The following is a 25505-nucleotide window of genomic DNA, read 5'->3' on the forward strand; positions in this document are numbered from 1 at the left end:
TATTTAAGTGCCTACTCAGAAAGAAAGGCAACACTAGAAAGTACACCATAAAACCACCCTATAAAAATCACAGAATTGTAGAAGAGGAAGGAACCTTCAAGATTTTCTACTACAATCTCCTCTTCCCCCTTATTCACTCCAACCCATTCCATAGGTTTTTTTCCTTTTTCTAAAAAAATAAAAAAAGCAAGACTCAAAGGCATTACATGATATGAAAGTTAACAGCACAACTGAGATTTGGACCTATCTCCTAACTCCCCCCATTGTGTTCTATCCACCACAAATTTATCAACTTTCTGTAATTTCATCAAATATTACATTTTGTGCTCATAAAGTGTGAACTGCTGGTGAGAACATCCCAGTTTTTCTTATTCACACTGTTCTGCTTCCAAAATTCTATTTTCTATTATCTTTAACAAAGACATCCTATTTTTTGCCTACCTATACTCTCTCCATATCAGTTAAGATGATGAAAACAAAGTATGAATAAAAGGTTTTGGAGAGATAGGTATATCCATTTTTCAAATAACAAAAAGTAGTTTACAGAAAACTTTTCAAAGATATACTTGGAAAAATATACATTTGTTCATGTAAATATGCATTTAGATTAAATAATAAAAGGATTATAAAAATGATATATTATCACTCTGCGTTGAAAAAATTGTATGATCCAGAAAATTGGAATTACCTGTAAGTGCAGTTCTTTATCCAACTGACTGATTCCTTGGGCAAGTTTTGCTAGCTGTTCAGCAATTACAGCTTGATGAATAGATCGAGAAGTATAAGTTTTTACATCAAAGTCTTCATTTAAAAAATCACTATAACACTCTGGGAAAAAAAATAAGAAAAAATCCTTATTAATTACACTGCACCAAACCACAGATATTAAACAACAGAACAATTATAATCATAGTTAACATATTTTGAGGTCTTTCTATACACCAGAAAGTACTGAAAAGGCTTTCTGTTGTAAATGAGAAGAGGCGGTAGCAACAGCAGAAGAGATTGGTAAAATTCACTAAGAACTTACTACACGTCAGGCACTGATATAAGCACTTTATACATACTAACTCATTCAATGTTCACACAACCCTGTTGGAACTATCATTCTCCCCGTTTCACAGGTGAAGAGACAGGCAAAGACAGGACATGCAACTTGTGCAACTTCACTGTTTGAACCCAGGCAGTGTAGCTGCAGAGCCCACGCTCTGGACTACTATGCATATTCCTAAAAGCTAGTTTTTAATCAGTGAGTCAAAAGGAAAATATTGAGTAAAAGATTGAAAAAAAAAAAAAAAAACTACTAACCACAGCTTTTAACACAAGAAAACAAGGTCACTGACAATGACAATAGGAAAACTGACTGTATTTGATAATTATGGTCTCCAGCATCTCCAGACTGATGCACAAATACTGTTATAATAAAGTGAATCTGAAATTTTAATAGAAGTAGGCAAATGCAAACTTACAGGTATTACTGAAATTTTGGATTTATGGGTGAAATAAGTAAATGGAAAGAGAAACCATGTTGAAAGTAGACCCGTAAGAGAAAGAAAAAAAAGGGACTTCCCTGGAAGTCCAGTGGTTAAGAATCTGCGCCTCCATTGCAGGCGGCACAGGTTCAATCCCTGCTTAGGGAACTAAGATCCCGCATGCCACGCGATACAGCCAAAAAATAAATAAATAAAAATTTTAAAACAAGAAGTGATGCTAGATGTTAAGAAGATACCTTTCTGTACACAAATCCACAAATTTGTGGGTGAAAGTGGAGAGAATTATGAACGAAAAATAGATACACAGAAGTGAAGTCAATGTAGGTATAAACAATTATCTCCTAGCCATATGGTAGATATACGTAAGACTGCCTTGACAGAGATTATGAAACTAACAAGCTATAAAATAGAGTACTTACAAGAAAACTTCAATTGTCTATATCCACTCTAATGTACACTCCATGAGTTTGCTTTGTGTACTACCACACCCATAGAGCCTGAACAATGCCTGACACATGGCAGGTGTTCAATACTGGTTGAATGCATGAATTAATCTACGTATCAGCTGGAAGTATCATTCTGCTAAAAACAAAGACTCATTCTTGACTACTCTCAAAGTGTAGTGGAGTGAAAGAAGGAAACTGCTACTTTGGCCTTAATTCTGAGAACCCCATTTCCTTCGAGTTTGCCAAGTAGTTCTCAGAATTAAGGATCCTGCCAGGCAGACAAGTGGAGAAGGCTATTCCAAGAGGGAAGGTTTAGAGGCAGCAAATGTAATGGCATATTTTGAGGAATAAGGATAATACTGACTTAAGTATGTCTAGATCACAGTCTGTTTTGGGCAGAAACGGTAAAGAATGATAGGATTTGAGGTTCCAAAGGAAGGTTGGGGTGCAGTTTGAAAAGAGGCTGGTAAAATATTCAAAATGTTCAGACTATTTCCCATTTAAGGTTTTAAAGCCAAGAAAGAGCTCTGTTAGCCTTGTGTTGTAGAACAGTTTCTGGCAGCTGTATGGAGGATGACTGAAAAGGGATTAGCCACGCGGTAGTGCGCTGGGGCTGGCTCGCATTGGATCCTGAGAGCCAACTGTTAATCTCTCAGGAATTCTGTGAGCCAGTTGACATCACATGTAGGTATCTTAAAACTGACCATGGGGGCTTCCCTGGTGGCGCAGTGGTTAAGAGTCCACCTGCCGATGCAGGGGACACGGGTTTGTGCCCCGGTCCGGGAAGATCCCATATGCCGCGGAGCAGCTGGGCCCGTGAGCCATGGCTGCTGGGCCTGCGCGTCCGGAGCCTGTGCTCCGCAACGGGAGAGGCCACAGCAGTGAGAGGCCCATGTACCGCAAAAAAAAAAACTGACCGTGGTAAGGGTATTTACACCATGAAAATTAGCATACACTACAAAATCAGGGCTTCTTCTATTTTCCCAGGACGCTAATTTATGAACACACCCATGGAATAGAGCCACAGAGGCCAGTAAGGTGCTATGTTAACAGCCTAAGTGACAGGATGAAGACTAAGATAGTAGCAATAAGACTGTCAAGGAAGTGACAAATTTGACAAATATTCAGACACCATAATGTATAGGACTTAGAGACAAGCTGAAAGATGGGTGATTAGGTAAACCAAGAATTAAAGGATGATTCCCAAGTTTCTTGATTAACTGACATAGGGAATTCAGTTTTGCATAAAGTAGTCCACCAGGAATCTTTGTATAAAGATGAACATGAATGTACCCCTGCCTTCAAGGAACTGATAACCTACGTGGGAACAAGCACACATCTAACCTACGTGGGAACAAGCACACATCTAACTTACCACATACAATTAATGGTAACAGAGACTACCAAAGGAAAAGGTTAGAGGAGAGGGGTTAAAAAAAAAATTCATTTCACTTTTTCATGTGCAGAACCTATACTATTTGTTCATATGTAGATTTTTTTTTATGTAGAATTAGTAGTGCTTGTTCACTGTCAAGAGATAAATGTCCAGGGCTTCCCTGGTGGCGCAGTGGTTGAGAGTCCGCCTGCCGATGCAGGGGACACGGGTTCGTGCCCCGGTCCGGGAAGATCCCACATGCCGCGGAGCGGCTGGGCCCGTGAGCCATGGCCGCTGAGCCTGCGCGTCCGGGGCCTGTGCTCCGCAATGGGAGAGGCCACAACAGTGAGAGGCCCGTGTACCGCAAAAAAAAAAAAAAAAAAAAAAAAAAAAAGAGATAAATGTCCAGTAGAGAGTGGTTCTATAGCTCAGAAGAGGAGTACGGGCCATATGTGTATATTTGTATACATATTAATTTTCAAACTATGAAAAAAAGACCAGATGATTTAGGAAGACATTTTAGAATGCACAAAAAAGGAAAACGGGAACGACAGAGCTCAGAAGCAGGAAAACACCAAAATTTGGGGGTAGATAGAAGAAATGAAAGCAATCACAGAAATTAAGTGTTCAGAGAGAAAGAAAAACAGGAGAGAACAGCAAAAAACCAAAAGGGACAGCTTAAAGAAAGTCAGTAGTGTCAAAGATCTTATAAAGATCAAACGCAATGAAGGCTGAATACTGGCCATTGGATTTGGCATCTGAAGACAGACTGTCCTTCGTGCTTCTCTTTTAGCTTTCTCATGCCTATAGGAGGCACATCAGAAACACCTCACAAAATTTCAAACTATGCATCTGCTGACCAACCCTATCAATCCTATCCTCTATCACTGGCAGACCCCTGACACAGTGGATCACTGTTACTGATGGAAATGTTTAATTCCTTAGGAATGTTGTGGGAGGGAAGAGTGGAGTGAACTACTCAATTAGGGGTGAAATGAAGACGACAAGCATCTAAAGAAAGCTGAAAAAGAACACTTAGAGAATTAGGAAATTTTTTAAAAAATGGAACAAGCCACATGAGGCAAGTATTTCAATAAAAGATTCGAACCCTTTCATAAGTTCAAGTAAGATAAAGACCGAAACAGTGTCCATTTGATTTATCCACAAGAAAGTCACTGGAGACCTTGGCAAAGTGATTTCAATGGCATAGAATGAGGGTAACTGGGTCCTTGAGGAGACAGGAAGAAAATCCAGAGCACCAAGGGGAGGGACTGTCCTTAGGAAGGAATGGAGACTTCACTTCTTTTATAATTGAAAATACAACAGAAAAGAAGGAAGAAAGAATGACTGCAGGTTCAGGCTTAGTTTATAGGTTTAACCGCAAGAAATAGAAGAAGTGCATATCTAATAAGATTTTTTTTTTTTTTTTAGGGAACTTGAAAACCATTTGTTGAGCTTGAAGGGAGTGGTTTGAAAAGAGTAGATTTAAATAATTATTGTGGAAGATGGGAAAGAGAACTAAATAGGAAAATACAGAAAGCAGAATTGAGGACTGTTTACCTCAAAAACTGATTACAATTGCTGGAATGCACCCAACTGAAATAAATACCCATGCACAGCATGTACTGTTTCCTCCACTTCACCTGGGAACGTCCTATTTACACCTCAAAAACAACTCCATCTAGAAAGCCTTTCCTGACACTCCCTTAAACCACTCCCAGTTATCATCCTCTTTTGTATTCATGTTTTACTTCGTATACAATTCTACTGCTACCCTTACAACACTATATTACGGTGCCTACCTTTCTAACTCTACAGGGCTATTTCTCCTACCAAAATGGTGAGCTACTTGAGGGTGGGAATTGCGTATATATCCGGAGCTCAAAACTTGGTTAACCTGAATTTAAATTAAGGTACAAAGATGCATTAGCCAGAGATCCTAACCTAGAGAACAAGATCTAGTTCAGAAAACATCATTAGTAACTTCTGACAAAAGTATGTAAATTATAATCAGAAGGCAAGGAATTAAGGGCAATAAAAAAACATACAACACAGAAAACAAACAGTACTTTAGAACTTTATTTCATTCGTTTAGAACCTATTTGGGTCTACATATGTGTGCATATGCTTCTTTACTGTGATGTTCAATTTTTAAAAACCACTTACTCTGCACGTACTGTAGGCAAGGTACTGTTATTAACTCTGCAGAATATAAAAAGGGGTTTTACAATGAAGTAGAAAAGATTAAGTACGCTAATTATTTTAATACAAGGTTGAACGTTATGGAGATTAGGGAAGAAAATTAAGAACAGATGAGAAGGATCTTAGAAATTTGAACTTTATTCTGAAAGAAAAGAAGTTTGGGGCATGTTAACTTCATTAATACAATTTTATGTTCTTCTCAAATATACTATGTCTAACTTATCCTCTTATTTCTAGAAACTTCTATCCAAAACTATCAATAAACTTGATTGCTATATTCAATACGTATAGTTAATCCCAGCCTGAACGAATGCTCCGAACCCTCCCCCACGTATGGCTGTGGATAAACGACTTGTAAAAAAAAAAAAAAAAAAACAAGCGAGCTCGTAAGTGGGGCCACCTGTGCAGTCCAAAAATTTATTAACAGGGTATTAACAGAGGGATGTTTCCAACTCTACCTAAAAATGAGACCCCCTTCATCAAGCGCTTGTAATCTGCTCTAGGTCTTACACTTCTCATGGAATCAAACACTTCACCTTTTGGTCAATAACTGCGGTAGCAGTGGGTCACCGGGGGCGGGAACTCGGGACATCAGCGAAACCCCAGGAGCGTGGAGGGCAGAGTTGAAAGGAGGAGCCTCCAGAAATCAGGTGTCCCCAGGACACCCGGAAGGGAAGGGGACAGCAAGTCCCTGGAGAAACAGGTTGGCTAGGCCAGCACCCAGACGCCAGGGGGCCGGGCGGAGGGGAGTGGTCACGCCGAGACAGGAAAACTTTCCGCAAGGCGAAGGGTTGAGTCCACCACTTGGGCCCAGGTGCGGAGCAGGACAATCCCCCAACCCCATGGCCCGGCTAGACCCCGACTCCTTACCGTCCTGCAGGAGCTCCCGGACAGTCGCTGCAGCCGCTCCGGAGCCCAGAGATGGACGGCCAGGCAGAGCGAGGCCGCCGTCGCCTCCTTCCATGTTGGCAGGTGCCGGGGAGATGGCGTCAGCAGCGGCGCGCCCCGCCCAGGTCATGACGCAGAATCCCGGCGCCGCCAGCTCCGCCCACCCGGCTGTCTTGGGGATTCCGCTCTGCTGCAGCTGGTGGGCTGACCCTGGCTGGGAACGGCGCGGGGCCCAGAATAGGTGGGCGCCGAGGCCCCAGCGCACCAGGGAAGCTGAGGTCGTGGGGCCGGCGCTTTCTCCTGTCTCCCGCCGCGCTCCTGGGGCTGGCGGCGTTCCCTGGGCGGAAGAACAGGTGAGCGCCGGAACGTGGCGGCAGCGCTCACCTCTAAAGCAAGTATTTAACCTGAGAATGGGACCTCTCGATGGAAGCACTAGAAGAGAACGGAGGTTTCTGGTAGCTTCGTGTGCACGCCACAAGCACAGCTGGCGGGCGTTAATAGCTACCCACCTGTATCTATCACAACCCTTGCTTCGCGTTCTTGGGATAAAGGCAGGCGGGAAAAGCTTGGGGAGGAAAGTTGCCAGGGATGAAAGTGGGGAGAATTAGGGAGAGCCGAGAGTCGGTTAAGTAGGAAGACTGAACCAGGAATAGATAAGTGGGACTCAGTCTCTGCTTACCCTCCCATGAGACAGTGACCTTAGGCTTTTTCTACCGCCTAGTTTCAGTCCTGAGCGACGCCAGACTTTTCCTTGTCACAAATTGGTGGATTTTCCATCTCTCAACTAACAGTATTGGAGTTGTAAAATCATCAGGTTAGTTCCCGTTATATCTTCTCCGCTGTTAACATCGGCAGTATTCACCTGTATTTCTCTCACGATAAATACTAGCAAGTTAACAGGTCAACCACACGTGTGCGAGAAGGTTAAGCATTTCTAACGTAAAAAAGAAACGTTAACTTTTCCTTCGCGTACAGTAAGTATGTATGCAGGGAACCTATTTTTCCCAGTGCCAGAGCTAAAGTTTTTCTTGATTCAGCTAACGGATTTTCGAGAAGGTGATAGTAGTACTTAGCTGTGCCAAATGCCGTTCGAACATATTAGATGCCTGTAGCAACTGAAGCAAGTATGTCTCACTACACTGCATTATGCTTTCTCTCTGTCACAGAGGTTTTCCCCTAATATACTTTGATTTCAGTCACGGTGTGAATAGGATTGAATGTTCTGAATGGAGGTCTCACAAATTGCCAAGGGCAGTGTGCTGAGATTTACATTAGGTTTCATTATCTATAATACACAAAATTTGACTTCAGTAATTTTTGAATATTAATGATGAATAAGCATTATCTTTGAATTATGGATTGTTTTTCCTTCCCTGGCTTTTACATTGAAAATTTTTAGAAAAGTTACATAATATTCAATGAAGAGTTTTGAGTCTCTACTATATGTACCAGCATGAGTGTACAAACATTAGACTCAATCCCTGTCTTATGCCAGAGGAGCGAATAGGTAGGTAGAAACCCATTTAAACAAACAGTATTACCAGGTGCCTTGGAGGATGTGGATTTGTTTATTTCCAAGCTTGGCTGCCCATTAAAGTCACCTGGAGAGCTTTAACAACCACTGATGCTTGCTTGCATCCTACGCCCTGAGATTCACATGTAATTGCTCTGGGGTATGGTTTGGGCATCCTGCTTCCTAAAATCTCACCAGATCATTCTAATGTACAACCAAGATTAAGAACTACTGATTTATTCATTCAGCAAATATGTATTAAGGGAGGCCTTCTTTCTGCCATGTACTGGACTACAAGAATGAATTAAGTACCACCTGTTGCACATGGATAAATACCTCTGGAGAGGTAGAAATTCAGTTACACAAGGTCAGGGAACAAGTGCACTGGTTACAACAAATTCCCCTTGATACTCTATGGTCTTTTGATCTATTTAGCTGGCTACCATCATACAAACTGGACTTGTCATATTGCTTTTAACTCTGCCTTGCATAATTACTGTTTTTGCATAATTATTTTTAAGCTCTGTACTTGTTGCCTGTTAAACGTTTGTAGAAACAGCTTACTCAATAGGGTGACTCTAGCTCAGTGCTTCAAGATGACCTCCAGTGCTTACAACCTAGATGGAATGTAGACTTTAGATGGGAAATTCCTGAGTGTTCTTCTTCATGCTCCTCCTTGTTACTCAAATGTGGCTTCAGTGGTTTCCAATCGCTATGCACTTTCCCTCTGACGTGGGACATGACAACCAGGAAATGCCCTTCCTGGTACCAAGGGACAAAACCCACTAAATATAGACAACCTGACTCTTGATCAGCAATGCTTTTGAGGAAAGATCTTGATCAAAAGAGGGAAATGTGAAAATAAAGAAAACTTCATTTAAAGTGGAGTCATGAAGCCCTGAAGGGAAAGCTGTCATGTATGCACCACTTGTGGCTGCCTGCATAACCAGCAGGAAGAAGAACAATAACAATTATTTAACAACAACAACAAAAGAATGAATAAGAGTGAAATTATTCTTGCTAAAGTCACAATGACCTAGTTTCCATTGGACACGTTTTAGTCTTAACTCTTCTGTGATGTTTAAGATGTTTATCCCCTCCCTCCTTCGTAATACTATTCCCTCTCTTTTGAATATCACGTTTCAGATTTATTCCTCCCAGCTCCAGAGTTCATCTCTCTGTCTCCTTTACATTCTTTTTTTTTCCCCTTTTACTTAAATGTTGGTGCTTCTAAGGATTTCTACAAGATATGGCATCCATAAGTACTTTGTCCATGTTTTTAGTTTCAACATATTACCTAAAGGTTAAAGACTTATCTCTAGCTTTTTCTTTAGTACCATATCTATATAACCAGTTATGAGGCATCACCACCTGGAAATCCCCTGAGCACCTCAACTTCAGTGTGCCCAAGCGTGGACTCGTTTCCCTCCCAAAGCCTGTTTCTCCTTCTGGTTCTCTGTCTCATTGATTGGAATAGCCATCTGCCCAGTCTCTAAAGCCAGAAGTGTACACATCATCCTAGAATTCTTTCTTAATTACACAATACGTGCTGTCATCAGGTGATTTCCACCTCCTAAATGTCTTGCTAGTTTATTTTTATTTCTAAATAGCTCCTAAATGTGTTCCCTTTCCTCTATCCTCATTCCTGGAGTCCCAGGTCAGATACTCATTACACACGGCTTGGTCTACTACAGTGGCCTCCTTACTGATATTTTACCAACAGCCCTAATCCCTCCATTGAAATCTTTCTGAATCAGAAATCGGACCATGTCATTTCTCTGCTAAAATTTTTCAATTACAACTAGTATACAAGGAGAGACAAACAACTTACACAAAAATATATGCCCATGGAAGTATGTCATTTGCACAAGTTAACATGTTGAGTGCATACGTAAAAATCACCCACAGAGGAGGAAAAATGGCTGAGAACCAAGGCCCTACAGTTTAAAATCTAAAATGTCTTAACCTGGTGTATAGGCCCTCTCATGCCATTTCTAGTCTAGTTACAACTCAAGCAATGCTGAACTGTTGTTAATGGTTCACTGAAAACATCAAGCATTTTCATGCTGCTGTGGCTTTTTACATGTTTTCTGTAACTGGACACTTCCCCATCTCCCATGTAGTGTCAGCTCAAGATTTCCTTCATCCATTATTTTTTTTTTTTTTTTTTTTTGTGGTACGCGGGCCTCTCACTGTTGTGGCCTCTCCCGTTGCGGAGCACAGGCTCCGGACGCGCAGGCTCAGCGGCCATGGCTCACGGGCCCAGCTGCTTCGCAGCATGTGGGATCTTCCCGGACCGGGGCACAAACCTGTGTCCCCTGCATTGGCAGGCGAACTCTGAACCACTGCACAACCAGGGAAGCCCCCTTCATCCATTATTGACTTCCCTCACTTCTCTAGACAGTTATTTCTGCAGTGCTTAAATTGTGTTTGAGTGTATTAGCATTATTGTGTAAGTTTGTCTAATACATTTTCAAGGACACAGAAAATATATTTTCATCTGTGTTCCCAACATGTAGCAGAAACTTGATATTTGTTGAATGAATAAAAATAAGATCAACCGGGATTCCAAGAAGATTGTCAGAGTCATCAGGATGGGGGATTATGAGTACAGAGACTCTGTGAGGCAGTGAAAATGGGCTCAAGGTTTAATTAAAGGTACCACTTAGTTGACACACCTGCAGGAGATGGAGCGTGAAGGACAAGCCCCAAGTTTCTGACTTGAGTGTGTAGGGATGGATTGTGATGGCATAACCAGGATCTGGAATGCAAGGGAGATGAGACAGGTCTGATTCATGAAAAAGCGACTACCTTTCTTTTGCTTTATACTTTATCTATGTAGGTGGCTTACATCTTTCTAATCATGAACTTTTGTTTAAAAAAATAAGCTAGTAACTCTCTAAATATTAAGTTAAACAGTAACAGTGATAAAGTGATGAACAGTGATCAGTAAAACTAGCTTATCTTATTCCACCTGTACATTCTACCTAAGGAAATTGAAATTATTGGTTTATATTTAGGTTATAACAGTACTTGCAGGATTAGCCAAACAAGAAATTGCATGTGGAGCAATTAGACCTTTCTGAAGTTGGCCCATATATGTTTTTAAGTTGGTAAGGCCAAAATTGGAATATGGAAAGCAGCCAACACTATGAAATGATAGGATTTTAAGTACAGTATAGCAACTATAAAACACAGGAATTACCTAATTTAATCACTTCTCCCTCTTTGGGTATAATAGTGATTTACTATGCAATTATGTGATTACAATTGAGATTTTCATGAAATGATGTTCATGAAACATTTAAATGCTTAAAAATAATAATTAAAGGTTTGTTTGCCTTCTGATTCAAATAAAAAGAATAGGATTTGAGAATAAGAGTAAACATATTCTTATATATGGGGAGATCAGCTCGTTGTTTTGTGACCACCTAGATGGGTGGGATAGGGAGGATGGGAGAGAGGGGATATGGGGATATATGTATACATATAGCTGATTCACTTTGTTATACAGCAGAAACTAACACACCATTGTAAAGCAATTATACTCCAATAAAGATGTTAGATAAATAAATAAATAAACCAGTACATCTTTTGAAATGCTGACTACTTAAAGTTGTTCTGTTACTGCCATTTAACTTTCCTGGATAAAACAAGGTATTTCAAAGTGCCAGACATACACAGTACTATATATGAAATGATTCAAATCAAATTTGTTGGTTAATCAATGCCAAACAAAGTAAAATGGAAAATCTAAAAAAGTAACATGGAAAATCGTAATATGTATTCTAGGAAGATATCTTGTGGTTTTCCACATCCTGATCATTTATAAATTTGAGCAGAAAATGTTACAGTAGTGGGTTAAGTATAGAATTCAAAACTGTTAGTGTTTGACTTGAACAACGGTAATTTGTACAGAATATAAATGTCATAATTGCACAGTGTGCTGAAAACTATCTGTGATTTATAAATAGAGGCAGAATTCAGTAGTATCCTATTCGATACTGTGAAAAGAAGCTAAGAAGATTCCTAGGCCCGCAAAACCTGATGAAAAATACGTGTTCTTGGCAATTGAAATTGTAAGAATGATGGGATTCATCAAGTGAAAGTGCCTTTTCTCTACGCAAACTGGTTATCTTTTTCAGGTTTGAAACAAATCTGTATTCATGAAGAGTGACTGCATGCAAACCACAACATGTCAAGAAAGAAAAAATGATCCAATAGAAATGCTTCATTCTGGGCAGCTGGTAAAAGTCTGCGCCCCAATGGTGCGATATTCAAAGTAAGTATTGTTAAATGGTTAATGAGCTTAGGTGTGATTTCCTTTTTATGCTCTGACTTCTTGAAAGTAAGACCACCCCACCACATGGGATCTTCAAACGCCTAGCTTTGGGACCAGGGTCCGGGCTTGAGTCCTCATGCTGCCAGCTGCCTGGTATGTGTATGATCTAAGTGGTCAGACAGTATTTGTCTCTTTGAGACTGGCTTATTTCACTGAGCATAATATCCTCAAGGTTCACCCATGTTGTACCATGTATCAGAATTTCCTTTTTTTTTTTTTGCGATACGCGGGCCCCTCACTGTTGTGACCCCTCCCGCCACGGAGCACAGGCGCCGGACGCGCAGACTCAGCGGCCACAGCCCACGCGGCCCAGCCGCTCCGCGGCATGCGGGACCTTCCCGGACCGGGGCATGAACCCACGTCCCCCGCATCGGCAGGCGGACTCTCAACCACTGGGCCACCAGGGAAGACCCAGAATTTCCTTCCTTGTTAAGGCTGAATAATATTCCATTGTATGTATATACTACATTTTGTTTATCCATTCATCCCAGCTTGAGTTGCTTCCATCTTTTGACTCTTGGGAATAATGCTTCTGTGAACATGGATATATAAATATCTTTTTGAAACCTTGCTTTCATTCTTTGTGGTATATGCCCAGAGGTGGAATTGCTAGGGTCTTTGGCAGAGCAAAAGTTTTCATTTAATGATGAAGTCCATTTTATCCGTTTTTCCTTTTGCAAATTGTGCTTTTGTTGTCAAGTATAAGAAATTTTTATGTAGCTCTAAATATTAAAGATTTTGTCCTATGTTTTTTCTAAAAGTCTTTTAGTTTATGGTTTACATTTAAGTTCATAATTTTTAATTAATTTCTGTCTAAGCGTGAGACTTAGGCTGAGGTTTGTTTGTTTGTTTGTTTGTTTTTGCCTGTGGATGTCTAATTACTCCAGTACTATTTGTTGAAAAGGCTGTCTTTCCACTATTGAATTACTTTTGCATCTTCATCAAAACTCAGTTGAGCATGTTTGTATGCTTCTTTTTCTGTATTCTCTGTTCTAATCCCTTGATCTATGTGTCTGTCCCTCTACCAATACCACAGTCTTGATTACTGCAGCTATATAATGTCCTCAAATTAAGTAAACTTAATAAATCCCACTTTTCTTTTTCAAAATTGTTTTAGCTATTCTAGTTCCTTTGCCTTTCCAAATAACTTTTTAGGATGATCTTTTCTATACCTACAAAAGAATCCTGCTGGATTTTCCATAAGAATTGTATGAAAATGCATATCAATTTGGGGAGAACTGAATTCCCTACTGTGTTGAGTCTCCTCATGAACACGGTATGTCTCTCCATTTATTTAGATCTTCTTTGATTTCTTTCATCAGTGTCGTATAGTTTTCAACGTACATTTTCTGTACATATTTTGTAAGGCTTACACTCCAGTTACTGTACTTTTAATTTCAGTGTCCATGTGTTCATTGCTGGTGTATAGAAGTAAAATTGCTTTTTGTGTGTTGACCTTACATTATGTGAACTTGCTATGTTTACTTATTGGTTCTAGGACATCCCTCTTACAAATTCCTTAGGATTATCTAAGTAGACAATCATGTCATCTGCAAATAGAGATAGTTTTACTTCCTCCTTTCCATCAGATGCCTTTTGTTTCTTTTTCATGCCTTATTGCACTGACTGGAAGTTGCAGCACTGTACTGAGTAAGAGCGATGAGAGCAGACATCTTTCCCTTGTTCTTGATCTGGAGGGAAAGTATTCTTTCACCTATAATTGGGTTGGCCAAAAAGTTCATTTGGGTTTTTCCATAAGATCTTACGGAAAATATATATAAAGATCCTAATATAATAATAAGTGTAGAATTTTTTGTGGATGTTCTTTATCAGGTTGAGAAAGTTCCCTCTATTCCTGTTTTCCTGAGAGGCTTTTTTTTTAAATCATGAATACTGTTTTGTCCAGTGCTCTTTCTGCATCAATTGATACAATCATGTGGTTTTTTTTTTCTTTAGCCTGTTAATGTGATGGATTACAGTGATTGATTCTGAATATTGAAACTTCTGTTTTAACTAGCTTTTTCTGACACCACCACAGCAGGGGAAGGATGAGAAAGCACCACCTCATTACTCTCAGGTGGAGGTAGAAGCCTAGGTTTTCCACTTGGTCTCTTTTGACACCCCGGGGGCACGAGGCTCCTCATTACTGCTGAGCAGGGGTGAGAGTTCCAGCTCCCCATGCAGGGGGTGGCCTGGTAACTGCTGGGCAATGATGAAAGTCCTGGCTCTTCACTAAGCATTCTCTAATACTACTCCCGGAGAAAGGGAGAAGGGCACCTCACTGCTGCAGGGTTGGTGTGGAATTCCGGGCTCCCCAGATGGTCTCCGCTGATACTCTCCTTGTTACTGGCCAGCAGGGATTAAAGTCCCAGCTCCCTACCTGGCCTTCTCTAACACCACCGTGGAGGGGTGTTGGAGAACTGTGTGACAGCTTTGGAACGGTACAAGTGTAAGCTCCCCACTCGACTTTCGCTTGTGGAGGTGAGGGCCACAGTTTTTTCGCTGGTGTTGGGCTGGAGTAGAGCCATTATTATTTTAAAGCTTGCTAGGCTGCCCCTTTCTTGGTGCTTTGGCTAGAGAGCAGGCTTTTGCTGGGGCTGTTTTTGTCTGCACCCATTGCTATTTCCAGGTTGCCAGCTTCTTCAGCTTCAAATCTGGGATATTTGAGGCAACGAGAAAACCCAGGGAACTCACCATTGTCGTTCCTTAGGTCCTGCCCGAGGTCACTAGCCTGCCTGCTCTCTTCTCGCCACCTTTCAGAGTTTCCGTACGTTTGTTTTGTATATGATATCCAGAGCTCTTAGTTATACTAAGCAGGAGGGATAGGGAAGAGTACATCTACTGCACTTTCCCATAGGCAGAACTTTTCTCTAATAAATATTAAATATTTAATAATTAACTAAACTAAACTCTGATTATGGTGCTTTCTAAATGCCTAATTAAAGTTTTATATGCTCTCAGGTTGGCTTTTAGAACACTGGTAAGAAAATACAGTTGCGATCTGTGCTATACGCCAATGATAGTTGCTGCTGATTTTATCAGATCTGTAAAAGCCAGAGACAGTGAATTTACCACAAACCAAGGTATGTGAAAGCTAGAGTTTGCTGCCTTTGTAAAACTTTAAAAACAAAACAACAAAACTCAACACTCTTGTCTAATCAGAGACAACACAATTCGGAGATTTTATTTTTAAATCTTTCAGTTTCTTATGGTTTTTATAAATTTTTAAAAATATGTTTTTATTCAGTACCTTGTAAACTATGGATAATATATCAAAGTTTTAGTCAGCCCCATTCTCTCACCTAGACTATTGGGTTAGATTCCTATCTCACTGCCTCCAGTCTTATCCCATTTCAAACTACCCTCCAGACAGCCCCAAGTGACCTCTCTAAAATGTAAATTTGATCACTTCTTCCTGCTCACAATCTTCCTTAGAGTTCTCATCACCTAAAAGAGTGGTTCTCAAAGTGTGATTTCCCAGACCAGTTAACATCAGCATTATCTGAAAACTTGTTAGAAATGGAAATTCCAGACTCCACCGCAGGCCTCCTGAATCTGAAACTCTGGGTATGTGTCAGGCAATCTGTTTTAAAAAGCCCTCCAGGTGATTCTGAGCTTGTTAATGATTGAGAGCCACTGACCTAAGGAGTAAAATTCCAGCACGTGTGGACAATATAGAAAGTTCTTCATGATCTGGCCTCTGAATACGTGTTCTGCAGCTTTATCTTCCATTAGTTTCTCTCCATGGCCCACCAACTTTATTCTTCAAAATACTAAGTTATTGGGGCTTCCCTGGTGGCGCAGTTGTTGAGAGTCTGCCTGCTGATGCAGGGGACACGGGTACATGCCCCGGTCCGGGAAGATCCCACATGCCACAGAGCGGCTGGGCCCGTGAGCCATGGCTGCTGAGCCTGCACGTCTGGAGCCTGTGCTCCGCAACGGGAGAGGCCACAACAGTGAGAGGCCCGCGTACCGCAAAAAAAAAAAAAAAAAAAAAAATATATATATATATATATATACTAAGTTATTTTAAGTCCTTGAACATGCCCTAATCTCTCACACTTCTCTACCTAGAATGTCCTTCTTAGTCAGGCCTATCCCCGCATCCCTATCCCCCTGGGAAAGGACAGTTCATGCTTCTTAATGCTCTAAAACTGTGACCAAGGAACTTGCCTAATCACCCTCCATTCATGTCCTGTGTCGAAAGCCCCGGCTTTTTGTTGTACTTAATCCTACTGTACTGTAATTTCCTCCTCACATGCCTGTCTCTCCCACTAGACTGTGGGCTTCTTAACGGTTGGAATTCTTTCTTGTTGATTTGTATCCTCAGCTTCTAGCACAGCATTGAAAATATATTTGACCAATAAATGGTCGTTAGATTGAAATTTTATAACTCTCTTGCGTTACAAAGGAGAAAGCACCCTACCTACCTCCTCAGGAAAAAGCAAATTCTCCTATCCCTTAGATAATCCTGTAAATCAGTGGATTGCCATAGAAATTCTGAGTCAGTAGAACTAGAGCAATACCCAGAAATCTGCATTTTGGTAAACACCCAGTGAACCTGATACAGGTAGTCCTCAAAAAAAACTTTAGAAAAATTAAAATACATCTATTCAGAATTTATAACACCCAAAGATGAGAAAAATGTGTCCTTTAAAACTTAGGAAAGCTCTGATACATTTGGCTATGTTAAAATTTAGACTTTTATATAAAAAAAAGAGCACAGATATTCTCAAAGACAAATGAAAAACTGGGGAAAATATTTAAATATTTTTGATGTTTATGACAGCAGAGCTAATTTCTTTGTTTTATTTTTTTAATTTAAATAATATGAACAAAGGAGCAACTAAAAGAAAAATTGTACATAGAGAACTACACAAAGAATATGGAGAGAGGCTACAAATAAAAAAATATGCTGTTGGGTACACAGTGTAGGATAAGTTGTAAGGAAATCAGAACTGTCATCCACACTGGTGTATATCTATATTGGTAAACTCTTGAAAGAAGATTTTGTAATGTCTTTCAAAATGTTAGATGCCCGCCCAGGAGTTATACATACTCCTAGGAATTTACTTCATGAATATACTCACAAAAGCATGTATATGGAGTATCTTCATTGCAGCACTGTTTGCAAGAGCCGCAAATGAAAAATAATCTATGGTCCACCCATCACAGTGGAATACGCCACTAAAAAGAGGAAAATAGGTCTGAATACAGGTCCCAGATACATCCGGGGGAAAACACAATATGGATAGCAACGTACATAGAATGTTCACATTTGCTTAAATTTTATAGGTATTCATAAAATTGTTCTAGAATGCAGTAAGCTAATTCCCACCTTTGGGAAAGGGGTCTGTTTGGCAAGAGTGTTGTACTTTTCATTTTATCAAATTTTTTCCTATTTGCATTTGTACCAAATCTAAATTGCATGTAATTTAAAATATTTTAAATTATTTTAATGCTATCTTGTTTGAACAGATGCTTCTTAGGCTAAAAATTGTTACTTTATCCTGTACAGACATTAGAATTTGGTATCTCGTGTGCATGTGTGTGTGTTTCTGTGAATTTTAATGTTGAGCTATTTGTTTTATCAGGTGATTGCCCATTGATTGTTCAGTTTGCTGCTAATGATGCAAGAATTTTGTCTGATGCTGCTCGTATAGTCTGTCCTTATGCGAATGGAATAGACATTAACTGTGGTTGTCCTCAGAGGTAAAGCTCAAAGAAGTTGGAAGAATTTTCAAAAAGATTAGGAAAAACTATGTGAACATGGTAAACTATCATTCTGGTATTCCAAAAATTAAAAAGTAAGGAAAATAGAGATAAAGAACTTGGGCTCTAAATAAGAAGCAAGAAAAAATAAGGAAATATTATTTAGAAACATACATGCAAAGATATTTTCTGATGGCTACAACAATATATAGACCCTTAACAAGTTTTTGTCTCACCTCACCACTAGAATTTTTTTTATGTGTGGATCTGCCTTGAACCTCATCCATAAGTAATTATGTGAGACTGATGTTTATGGCAATCCCTAAAATGTATTTTTACTGCTCTGTCAGACATACTTGCTCTAAACACTATGATTCTATGATTTGGGAGATCACTTGTTTTCTCTTACTTAATTTCAATTATAAGAAAACCTTCTTATAATTACCTTTTCTTCCTATACCATAGTTATTTTGTTGAGTCTGAGTAACTGGGTGTTGATAGGATGTACTTATTTTGACGATAACATCCCTACCTTCCTGGCACTATACTAGATTATCTGTCAATAATTCAAAATGTGTTCAAAGAATAAAATCAAGGTTTTATGTATAGCATAATCCAAATCAGATTAGATATATTTGAATACTCATTAGGAGAGTTCAGTAAGCTGTTTAGTGGTATTGGAATGCTATAAGCCAAAAATATCTTTCCTCTAAAGATTAATAAAACCTCTTGTTATGTACAATAAACATCAAATTTGGAATTTAAAAAATCTGAAGTAATTGCAGTTACAAATACTTAAATCTGTTTTGGTTGAATGAACTTTAATTTTCTCACTTGCCAGAGAAAACCATTTCCCCTAAGTATTTCTTGATCTGGGAACATGTTTTCCTAATCTCAATACACTTAGAAGTGTTGGATCTATGAATTTTTAAAATCTGGTTCCATTCCAGGTTGCTAGGTAGAGAAATAATAAATGCACTTACTGTGCTTTTAGAATTGTATCTTCTCTTCCAGCTGATGACAATTTATTTGCTGTTGTGTTTACTTTATGAAGGTGGGCATTGGCAGAAGGTTATGGAGCTTGCTTAATAAACAATCCAGAGCTTGTTCGAGACATGGTGAAACAAGTAAGAAATCAAGTGGAAAATCCCAGATTTTCAGTATCTATTAAAATAAGGTAAAGATAATATTTTAATCTACTGACAAGATAGTCCATTACTCAGGAAATAAAAGAATATTCCTTTTGTCTGAAGGTGTGGAGATGTCTACTCTTAGTAAGTAGACATCTAGTATATGAAAATGTTAAAACAAAACATTTAGTAAATGAATAGATACCATAATTTTTATTTATAATCCAAAACAATTTCTTCTTCGCTTTTTTAAAGAAAAATTAAAATATCCCTTTATTATTAAAAACTCTCTCCCAAGAGAAACAACTTTTTCCATGTACTATTTAATTAACTAATGCTAAGAGACATTCCTGATACCAAGAGTAGAAAATAGGAATGATATTTGCACTAAAATTTCACAGTGAAAAGAAAATAAACTAAAAATTAGTCTTTTGGTGACAGGTTAAAAACAAATCTCAAGATAAATTATTACAATTCTCCCACTTGCGGATTGGAGCATGCACAGCAAATATTAAGATAGCACCTTTCAATGCATCTGTGACAGTACTTTGATGAATCTTTCAGTTATCAAAGCCAAAAGAGAGGAGCACTGGGTAAAAGTTATTTGTCATCCTATTGTTACCGATAGTGAAATAGCTAAATTCAGGGTCTTGAATGGGAACTGATTCCTGAACAAAACCTCACTGACAGTGGCACATGGTGATAATATGATATAGCATAGCTAAACTAAGTAATGTAACAGATGAAATATTTTTCTATTTAGTTCATTGATGTTAGCATTAAGATTTGTGTGCTGTGAAAAGATAGATATGATTTTGAAATTATAGGATCCATGATGACCTTACAAGAACTGTAGATCTTTGTCGAAAGGCTGAAGCGACAGGGGTTTCCTGGATTACAGTCCATGGAAGAACTGTTGAAGAAAGGCATCAGCCAGTTCACTATGAGGCCATTAAAATAATTAAGGAAAATATGTCTATACCTGTAATTGCTAATGGAGACATCAGAAGCTTAAAAGAAGCAGAAAATGTGTGGCATATTACTGGGACAGATGGTAAGAAATAATTACTTTAGGTTTTTTGTTTTTTAATTAGCAGAAAAATTAAAAAGTGGGGGTGGGAGAATAATGTTAATGTGATTTTCATTATTTTTCTTTCATATGGAGCCATATTTTCCTGTTTTACCAATTTAAGCCAAGCAATTTACTAAAATGATGTTAATCCATCTACTTAGAAACAACAGATTATTTTAATTGGGGTAAATTAGTTCAGTTAATTCTCTGCCACCATCTCATCCAGTTAGTGACCACTAGAGCCTATAGAATTCGTGAATCCAAGAGTGGTCATAGGAGCCAAAGAAACCCCAGACTGCTATGCAGTTTCATTATCCCCTTCAACTTTGGCATACCAAGCCCTGTGATACCTATTGCTGGATGAGAGAATGCAGATAAACTTCAAGCAAACCCAATTTATGACAATCCAGATTTACTCTTAAAAAAATCTGGAAAACTAATTTTTTAATGTAGAAGTCTTTAAAATATAAGAAAAAAAGTCTTGTGAGTTCATTTACACTTAATTGGTTTATTAAAAATACCAAAATGAATCCTTTAATAAGAATTAGTCTAATACAAGGGCATTGTGAAACCTTGTAATAATACTTTATTTTTGAATATTCTGTTTGTTTCATTGAGTTTGACCCCATAACCATGAGTTCTTAATGTGTGGACAAACGTGATGTGCTTTAATTTATAGGTGTGATGGTTGCAAGAGGACTCTTAGCCAACCCGGCCATATTTGCTGGATATGAGGAAACCCCACTGAAATGCATCTGGGACTGGGTTGACATTGCTCTTGAACTTGGAACTCCTTATATGTGTTTCCATCAACATTTAATGTACATGATGGAAAAGATAACTTCGAGGCAGGAAAAAAGAATATTTAATGCTTTGTCAAGCACATCAGCAGTCTTAGATTACCTTACAGACCATTATGGGATTGACTGGACTCCCTAAATTATTTTCTGTCTTTAGTGAAACCACCCAGGGTCACATCTTGGTTTTCACTTTGAATCAGTGGCTCTCAAACATTAGTATAAAAACAATGCCCTGACCGAATTTTTAAAACTCATTCTTAGACCATATCCTCAGAGATTCTGATTCAGTAAATCTCTAGGGTAGACCCAAAATTTAGTTTTAAAGAAGACAAACATTGCTCTGAATCCTATTATGAATTTAAAACTGTAAGAATTTTTTTCTTAAAGGAATCATGTTTTTAACATTTTTAAATAAAACTTTTTATTTTGATACTAAAAGTATGACTCATGGTATCTGTAAGTTAACATTAGGTATGTTTTAAATGAAAATAAGAGAAAAGTGTGAACAAATTCCAACATCTGTATAAAATGAAAAGGAACAAGAAATTCTGTATAGAATTGCATTCAGGGCTTAAATTAAAAGTTCAGATTGGAAAATCAAACTGCTACTTCCTAATTCATGAATTACACACCTCAAGGTATTTCTTTAAATTGTATGTAATAGAAGTTAATTAGATGTGATGTTTTCTATAATTTAAAACTAAGATTCCATGAAATTCTTTAAATGATACTAAATTTGTTACATTTCGAGCCTTCTAAATCTTTAGAAGATTGAGAGCTTGGTAAATATACCTGTATGTAAAATGATGTTAATTTCTGTCCCCCACATCTTAAATATAAAAAAATTTGGTAGCTAATCTGGAGATGATTACACAGTCAGCCCTCGGTGCTAGACCACTTTGTATATGGGACTTGAACATCCACAAATTTTGGTACCCACAAGAGTCCTAGAACCAGTGCCCGACAGATTCCAAGGGACAGCTGTGTATTTGAAATATTATTTCCTGGAGAACAGTAACCAGGTTTTATTTTTAATTAAAAAACCTAATTTTCATACCCTGTTAATAGTAATGTTATTTTTATGCTTCCCAGCAGTTGATGATAATTTTAACTTTAAAGTTCCATGGTTTAGGGAATTCTCTAGCGATCCAGTGCTTAGGACTCCTTGCTTTCACTGCCAAGGGCGCAGGTTCAATTCCTGGTGGGGGAACTAGGACCCCTGGAAGCTGCGTGGCACAGCCAAAAAAACTAAAAAAATTTTTTTAAATAAAGTTCCATGGTTTGGGGATGTCACTAACAGAATTTTGTTGGTGGTTAATGTGCCACTGCAAGAATTATCTCAGGGACTTCCCTGGTGTCACAGTGGTTAAGAATCTGCCCGCCAATGCAGGGGACATGGGTTCGAGCCCTGGTCCATGGAAGATCCCACATGCCGCGGAGCAACTAAGCCCACGTACCACAACTACTGAGCCTGTGCTCTAGAGCCCGCATGCCGCAGCTACTGAGCCCACACGCCACAACTACTGAAGCCCGCTGGGCTAGAGCCCGTGCTCTGCAACAAGAGAAGCCACTGCAACGAGAAGCAAGTGCACCACACGAAGAGTAGCCCCCGCTTGCTGCAACTAGAGAAGGCCCACAAGACCCAACACAGCCCCCCCCCCAAAAAAATTATCTCAGGTTAAGATAAAACAGTTCTGTAATTAAGATATTGGTCTATATTACCAACATAAAAACTGTTATAAGGAGACAATTATCTAAAGCTGCTTAATTCAACAGTTTGGGAATATTAAATAAATCCTTTTTAACATAAGCACTATGTTGCCGTATTTTTTTTTAAGGCACATTCTGTGCTTTCATTTTTCAATTAACGGATCTTTAAAGATAACTGGCTTTTTCATTAAATATGAGTAGTATATTAGCAAATAGGGAGCTATAGTCAAAACGTAGTGATTTTTACGTTTGTAAATTAACTCTGTTACACCAGTGTTCTGAGGACAGCAGCATTATTAAAGTAAGGTGCACAGCCGTTCAAGGAACCAGTGTAGAAAGGCAAGGAGTTCTAAACGCCTTTGATTTTTTTTTTAAGTTCCTTATGGTTAATTTATGTTGTCTTTTTTTCTTTTCTATGTAATCAAGTATACTTGTGGTAAGAGAAAGCACTGATTTAAATGTGTTTTTATATTCAGTAACCACCTCTTGTTTTCACCATTTATTTAATCTTCCCAAAATAATCATCTCCAGGAGAATACTTTTATGTGCATTTCTGATACATTGTTAATATTGGGGGGAAAATCTTTAAAATTTTGAGTGTTTTCACGCAATTTGAAAACCTGGAAAAGAGTAATTGAAAGAATATACCCATACCCACGTTGTTCTCCTTTCCAGTCAGTCCCCAAGCATCACCCGAAAGTGTACTGCCTCTTCCCAGCGCATGGACGAGAGTAGAAAACGTCACACGAAGTGTATGTTGGACGCTACCTATCCTCCTATATTCCCCGAACAAAATGCGGCACAACCAGCTTGTTCTGGACAACGAAACTGTGTCTACGGTAAAATACAAACCAGGAAAGGAGTGTTTTAACCACGTTCACTGAGTGTGCAGCACCCTATCTAACCCTCCCGCCCCGGCGCCACTCCTCGCCGCGGACTCCAGCAAGCCCTTTCATAACGTCGGTTAAGCTCACCCCTCCCACGCAAGCCACACTTCATTAGAAATGTTAAGTCCGCTCCCCAGAAGAAGTTGCACTTGGGAACCCAAGCAGCGGATCTGACCCTCTAATCCACCACCAATTAGAAAACAATTATTGCTAATCATCTTGTTCGCACGCCTGCCACGTCGCCTGGGACCGGCCCCTGAGACCGGAATTGGGAGATGGAGCCTGCGGGGCTGCGGGTGGGGGCGGGGCGCGCTCCCCTCCGCCCGCCGCGGCGTGTGACGTCCCACGCGTCGGCGGCCGCGGAGCAGCGCGGGGAGCCAGGCGGCCTCAGGTGGGGTAAGGCCGGGCGGGACGTCTGGGGGCCTCGGGCCCCGAGGCGGCGTGGAGCGCGGGGTCGCACCGCACTCGCCGCGGTGGGACCACGGGGTGGGCTCTGCTCCGCGGCGCGTTCGCTGGGCGGGAGGTCCCCCGGGCGCGGACGTTAGTAGAGGCTGGAGTTAGGCTACTGACGCCGTGGGAAAGCACTTCCGCGGTGCCGCTCAGGCCTCCTGGCCAGTTTTGCAAGGCTCGCTGGGGAGGTGCAGACGCCGGCCTCCGGGCCCACCCTCGACCCGCTCCCTCCCCTCCCCCAACTTCCCGCCCCGGGTCTCTGCCGGGCGCTTCCCGTTGAGGGGAAAGTCTGATCCCATAAACCTTCTGGCCTGAAACCTCGCGCGCCGGGGGCCTTTCCTTAAACTGAATTTTCTTGGAAAGGCTGTAGGGTGAAATAAATGTTTCTCTATTTAGGTGTGAAGAAAAAAAATGACACTTCAATGGGCGGCAGTTGCAACTTTTCTTTACACTGAAATAGGACTCATTTTAATCTTCTGTCTACCTTTTATTCCTCCTCAGAGGTAGGAAACCTCCCAAGCGTTACAATAATAAATATATGATGAGCTCTTTAGACGGTTTAGTGTGTTAACGGAAAAAGTTTTCTTAAGATTAAAAAGGTTTCAGTGCTGTTTATATAAAAGGCACTGTTCAGAAATAAACTCACAAACCAATTAGATATATGATGACCATATTAAAATATCACATTACATAAAACTTTTCATTATATGTACAAATAACTTTTCCACCTCTCTTCTATAGGAAGGGCCTCGTCTTTTCTGTTCTTTTGATTGCAGATGTAATAAAGCAATGGTCATACTTTTGTCACCTGTCTTGTCGTTAGCTTTTACCTTCATTTTATTGCCCTGAATTACAGCAGTGAACTTAAATAAAAGTAAATGCATAAGTGCTGTTTACAGCACAGCATGATGCAGAAATGTTTCAGTGAGGCAGTGGAATGACCATTTGGAAACTTAAGCCAATAAATGATTCTTAGTTTTGGCCTTACATAATTCATTAGTGTTCGTTTAATGGCAATTTTACCACTTTATCCTCAGACAGAATTAATATATATTAAACGTACTAAATATGAAAAGTATCAGAACCATATATTAGCATTAGTTCCTTAGTAAAGCACCTTCGAAGGTCTTTCAGTACTATTTCGATCGAAGCCTTGGCTCGCTTTACCCCTGTAATAACCCACTTATTAGGAGTTCAGTTTTACCTCGGGACTGGATAGTGTGAATGATAAAATACACCTGTATAAAAATGTTGCAAGACATTTGTTCACATAAAAGAAAATAAATGAGACCTAGAGATAACCCACTGAAATTTAGTAAGATTCCTCTACTGGAAGAGACTTAAGAAAGTTTTTATCTTGACTCAGGGTCCGGTAGTCTTCTGTTTTTGTCTATCAGCTGTAGCATCACTATTTTCTTTCTTACAGAAAGAAAAATTGAATTGTTATGTAGGAAGCAGCCTTTGAGATGATTTTTTCAACCCATT

General features: G+C 39.5%; 3 protein-coding genes across 8 annotated transcripts in view; 2 read left to right on the plus strand and 1 right to left on the minus strand.

The window, feature by feature from the left end:
* COG5 (component of oligomeric golgi complex 5) overlaps positions 1-6515 on the minus strand; it is a 293055-nt gene extending 286540 nt beyond the window's left edge. The window contains exons 1-2 of one of the 2 annotated variants that reach the window (XM_032642661.1): positions 6387-6515; positions 689-828 (exon numbers count right to left, since the gene is read on the minus strand). In XM_032642661.1, the coding sequence (XP_032498552.1) occupies positions 689-828; positions 6387-6480 (234 nt within the window). In that variant the 5' untranslated portion in view covers positions 6481-6515. The remainder of the gene's footprint in view (positions 1-688; positions 829-6386) is intronic. The other variant, XM_032642660.1, reaches the window with a different exon arrangement.
* Positions 6516-6575: 60 nt separating this feature from the next.
* On the plus strand, positions 6576-21624 carry DUS4L (dihydrouridine synthase 4 like). Of its 2 annotated transcripts, XM_032642672.1 has the most exons (8): positions 6576-6757; positions 7126-7218; positions 12063-12199; positions 15221-15342; positions 17854-17971; positions 19026-19148; positions 19929-20155; positions 20853-21624. In XM_032642672.1, the coding sequence occupies exons 3-8, from the start codon at positions 12084-12086 to the stop codon at positions 21110-21112; spliced, it is 966 nt and encodes a 321-aa protein (XP_032498563.1). In that variant the 5' UTR covers positions 6576-6757; positions 7126-7218; positions 12063-12083; the 3' UTR covers positions 21113-21624. The 2 variants fall into 2 exon arrangements, with proteins under 2 accessions (XP_032498563.1, XP_032498562.1); XM_032642671.1 differs by lacking the exon at positions 7126-7218 and having other exon boundaries at positions 20853-21623.
* A 2247-nt stretch (positions 21625-23871) lies between these two features.
* BCAP29 (B cell receptor associated protein 29) overlaps positions 23872-25505 on the plus strand; it is a 41333-nt gene continuing 39699 nt past the window's right edge. For 2 of the 4 annotated variants that reach the window (XR_004351380.1, XM_032642673.1), the window contains exons 1-2: positions 23872-23961; positions 24417-24523. Coding sequence is in view for 2 of the 4 variants with exons in the window: in XM_032642673.1 (XP_032498564.1) it covers positions 24432-24523 (92 nt within the window). In the remaining 2 variants the exon portion in view is untranslated. Of the gene's footprint in view, positions 23967-24416; positions 24524-25505 lie in introns of all 4 variants that reach the window. The other 2 variants (XM_032642674.1, XM_032642675.1) reach the window with 2 other exon arrangements.

The sequence above is a fragment of the Phocoena sinus genome, chromosome 9 (assembly GCF_008692025.1).
Source record: "Phocoena sinus isolate mPhoSin1 chromosome 9, mPhoSin1.pri, whole genome shotgun sequence".
In the NCBI taxonomy this organism is placed as follows: domain Eukaryota; kingdom Metazoa; phylum Chordata; class Mammalia; order Artiodactyla; family Phocoenidae; genus Phocoena; species Phocoena sinus.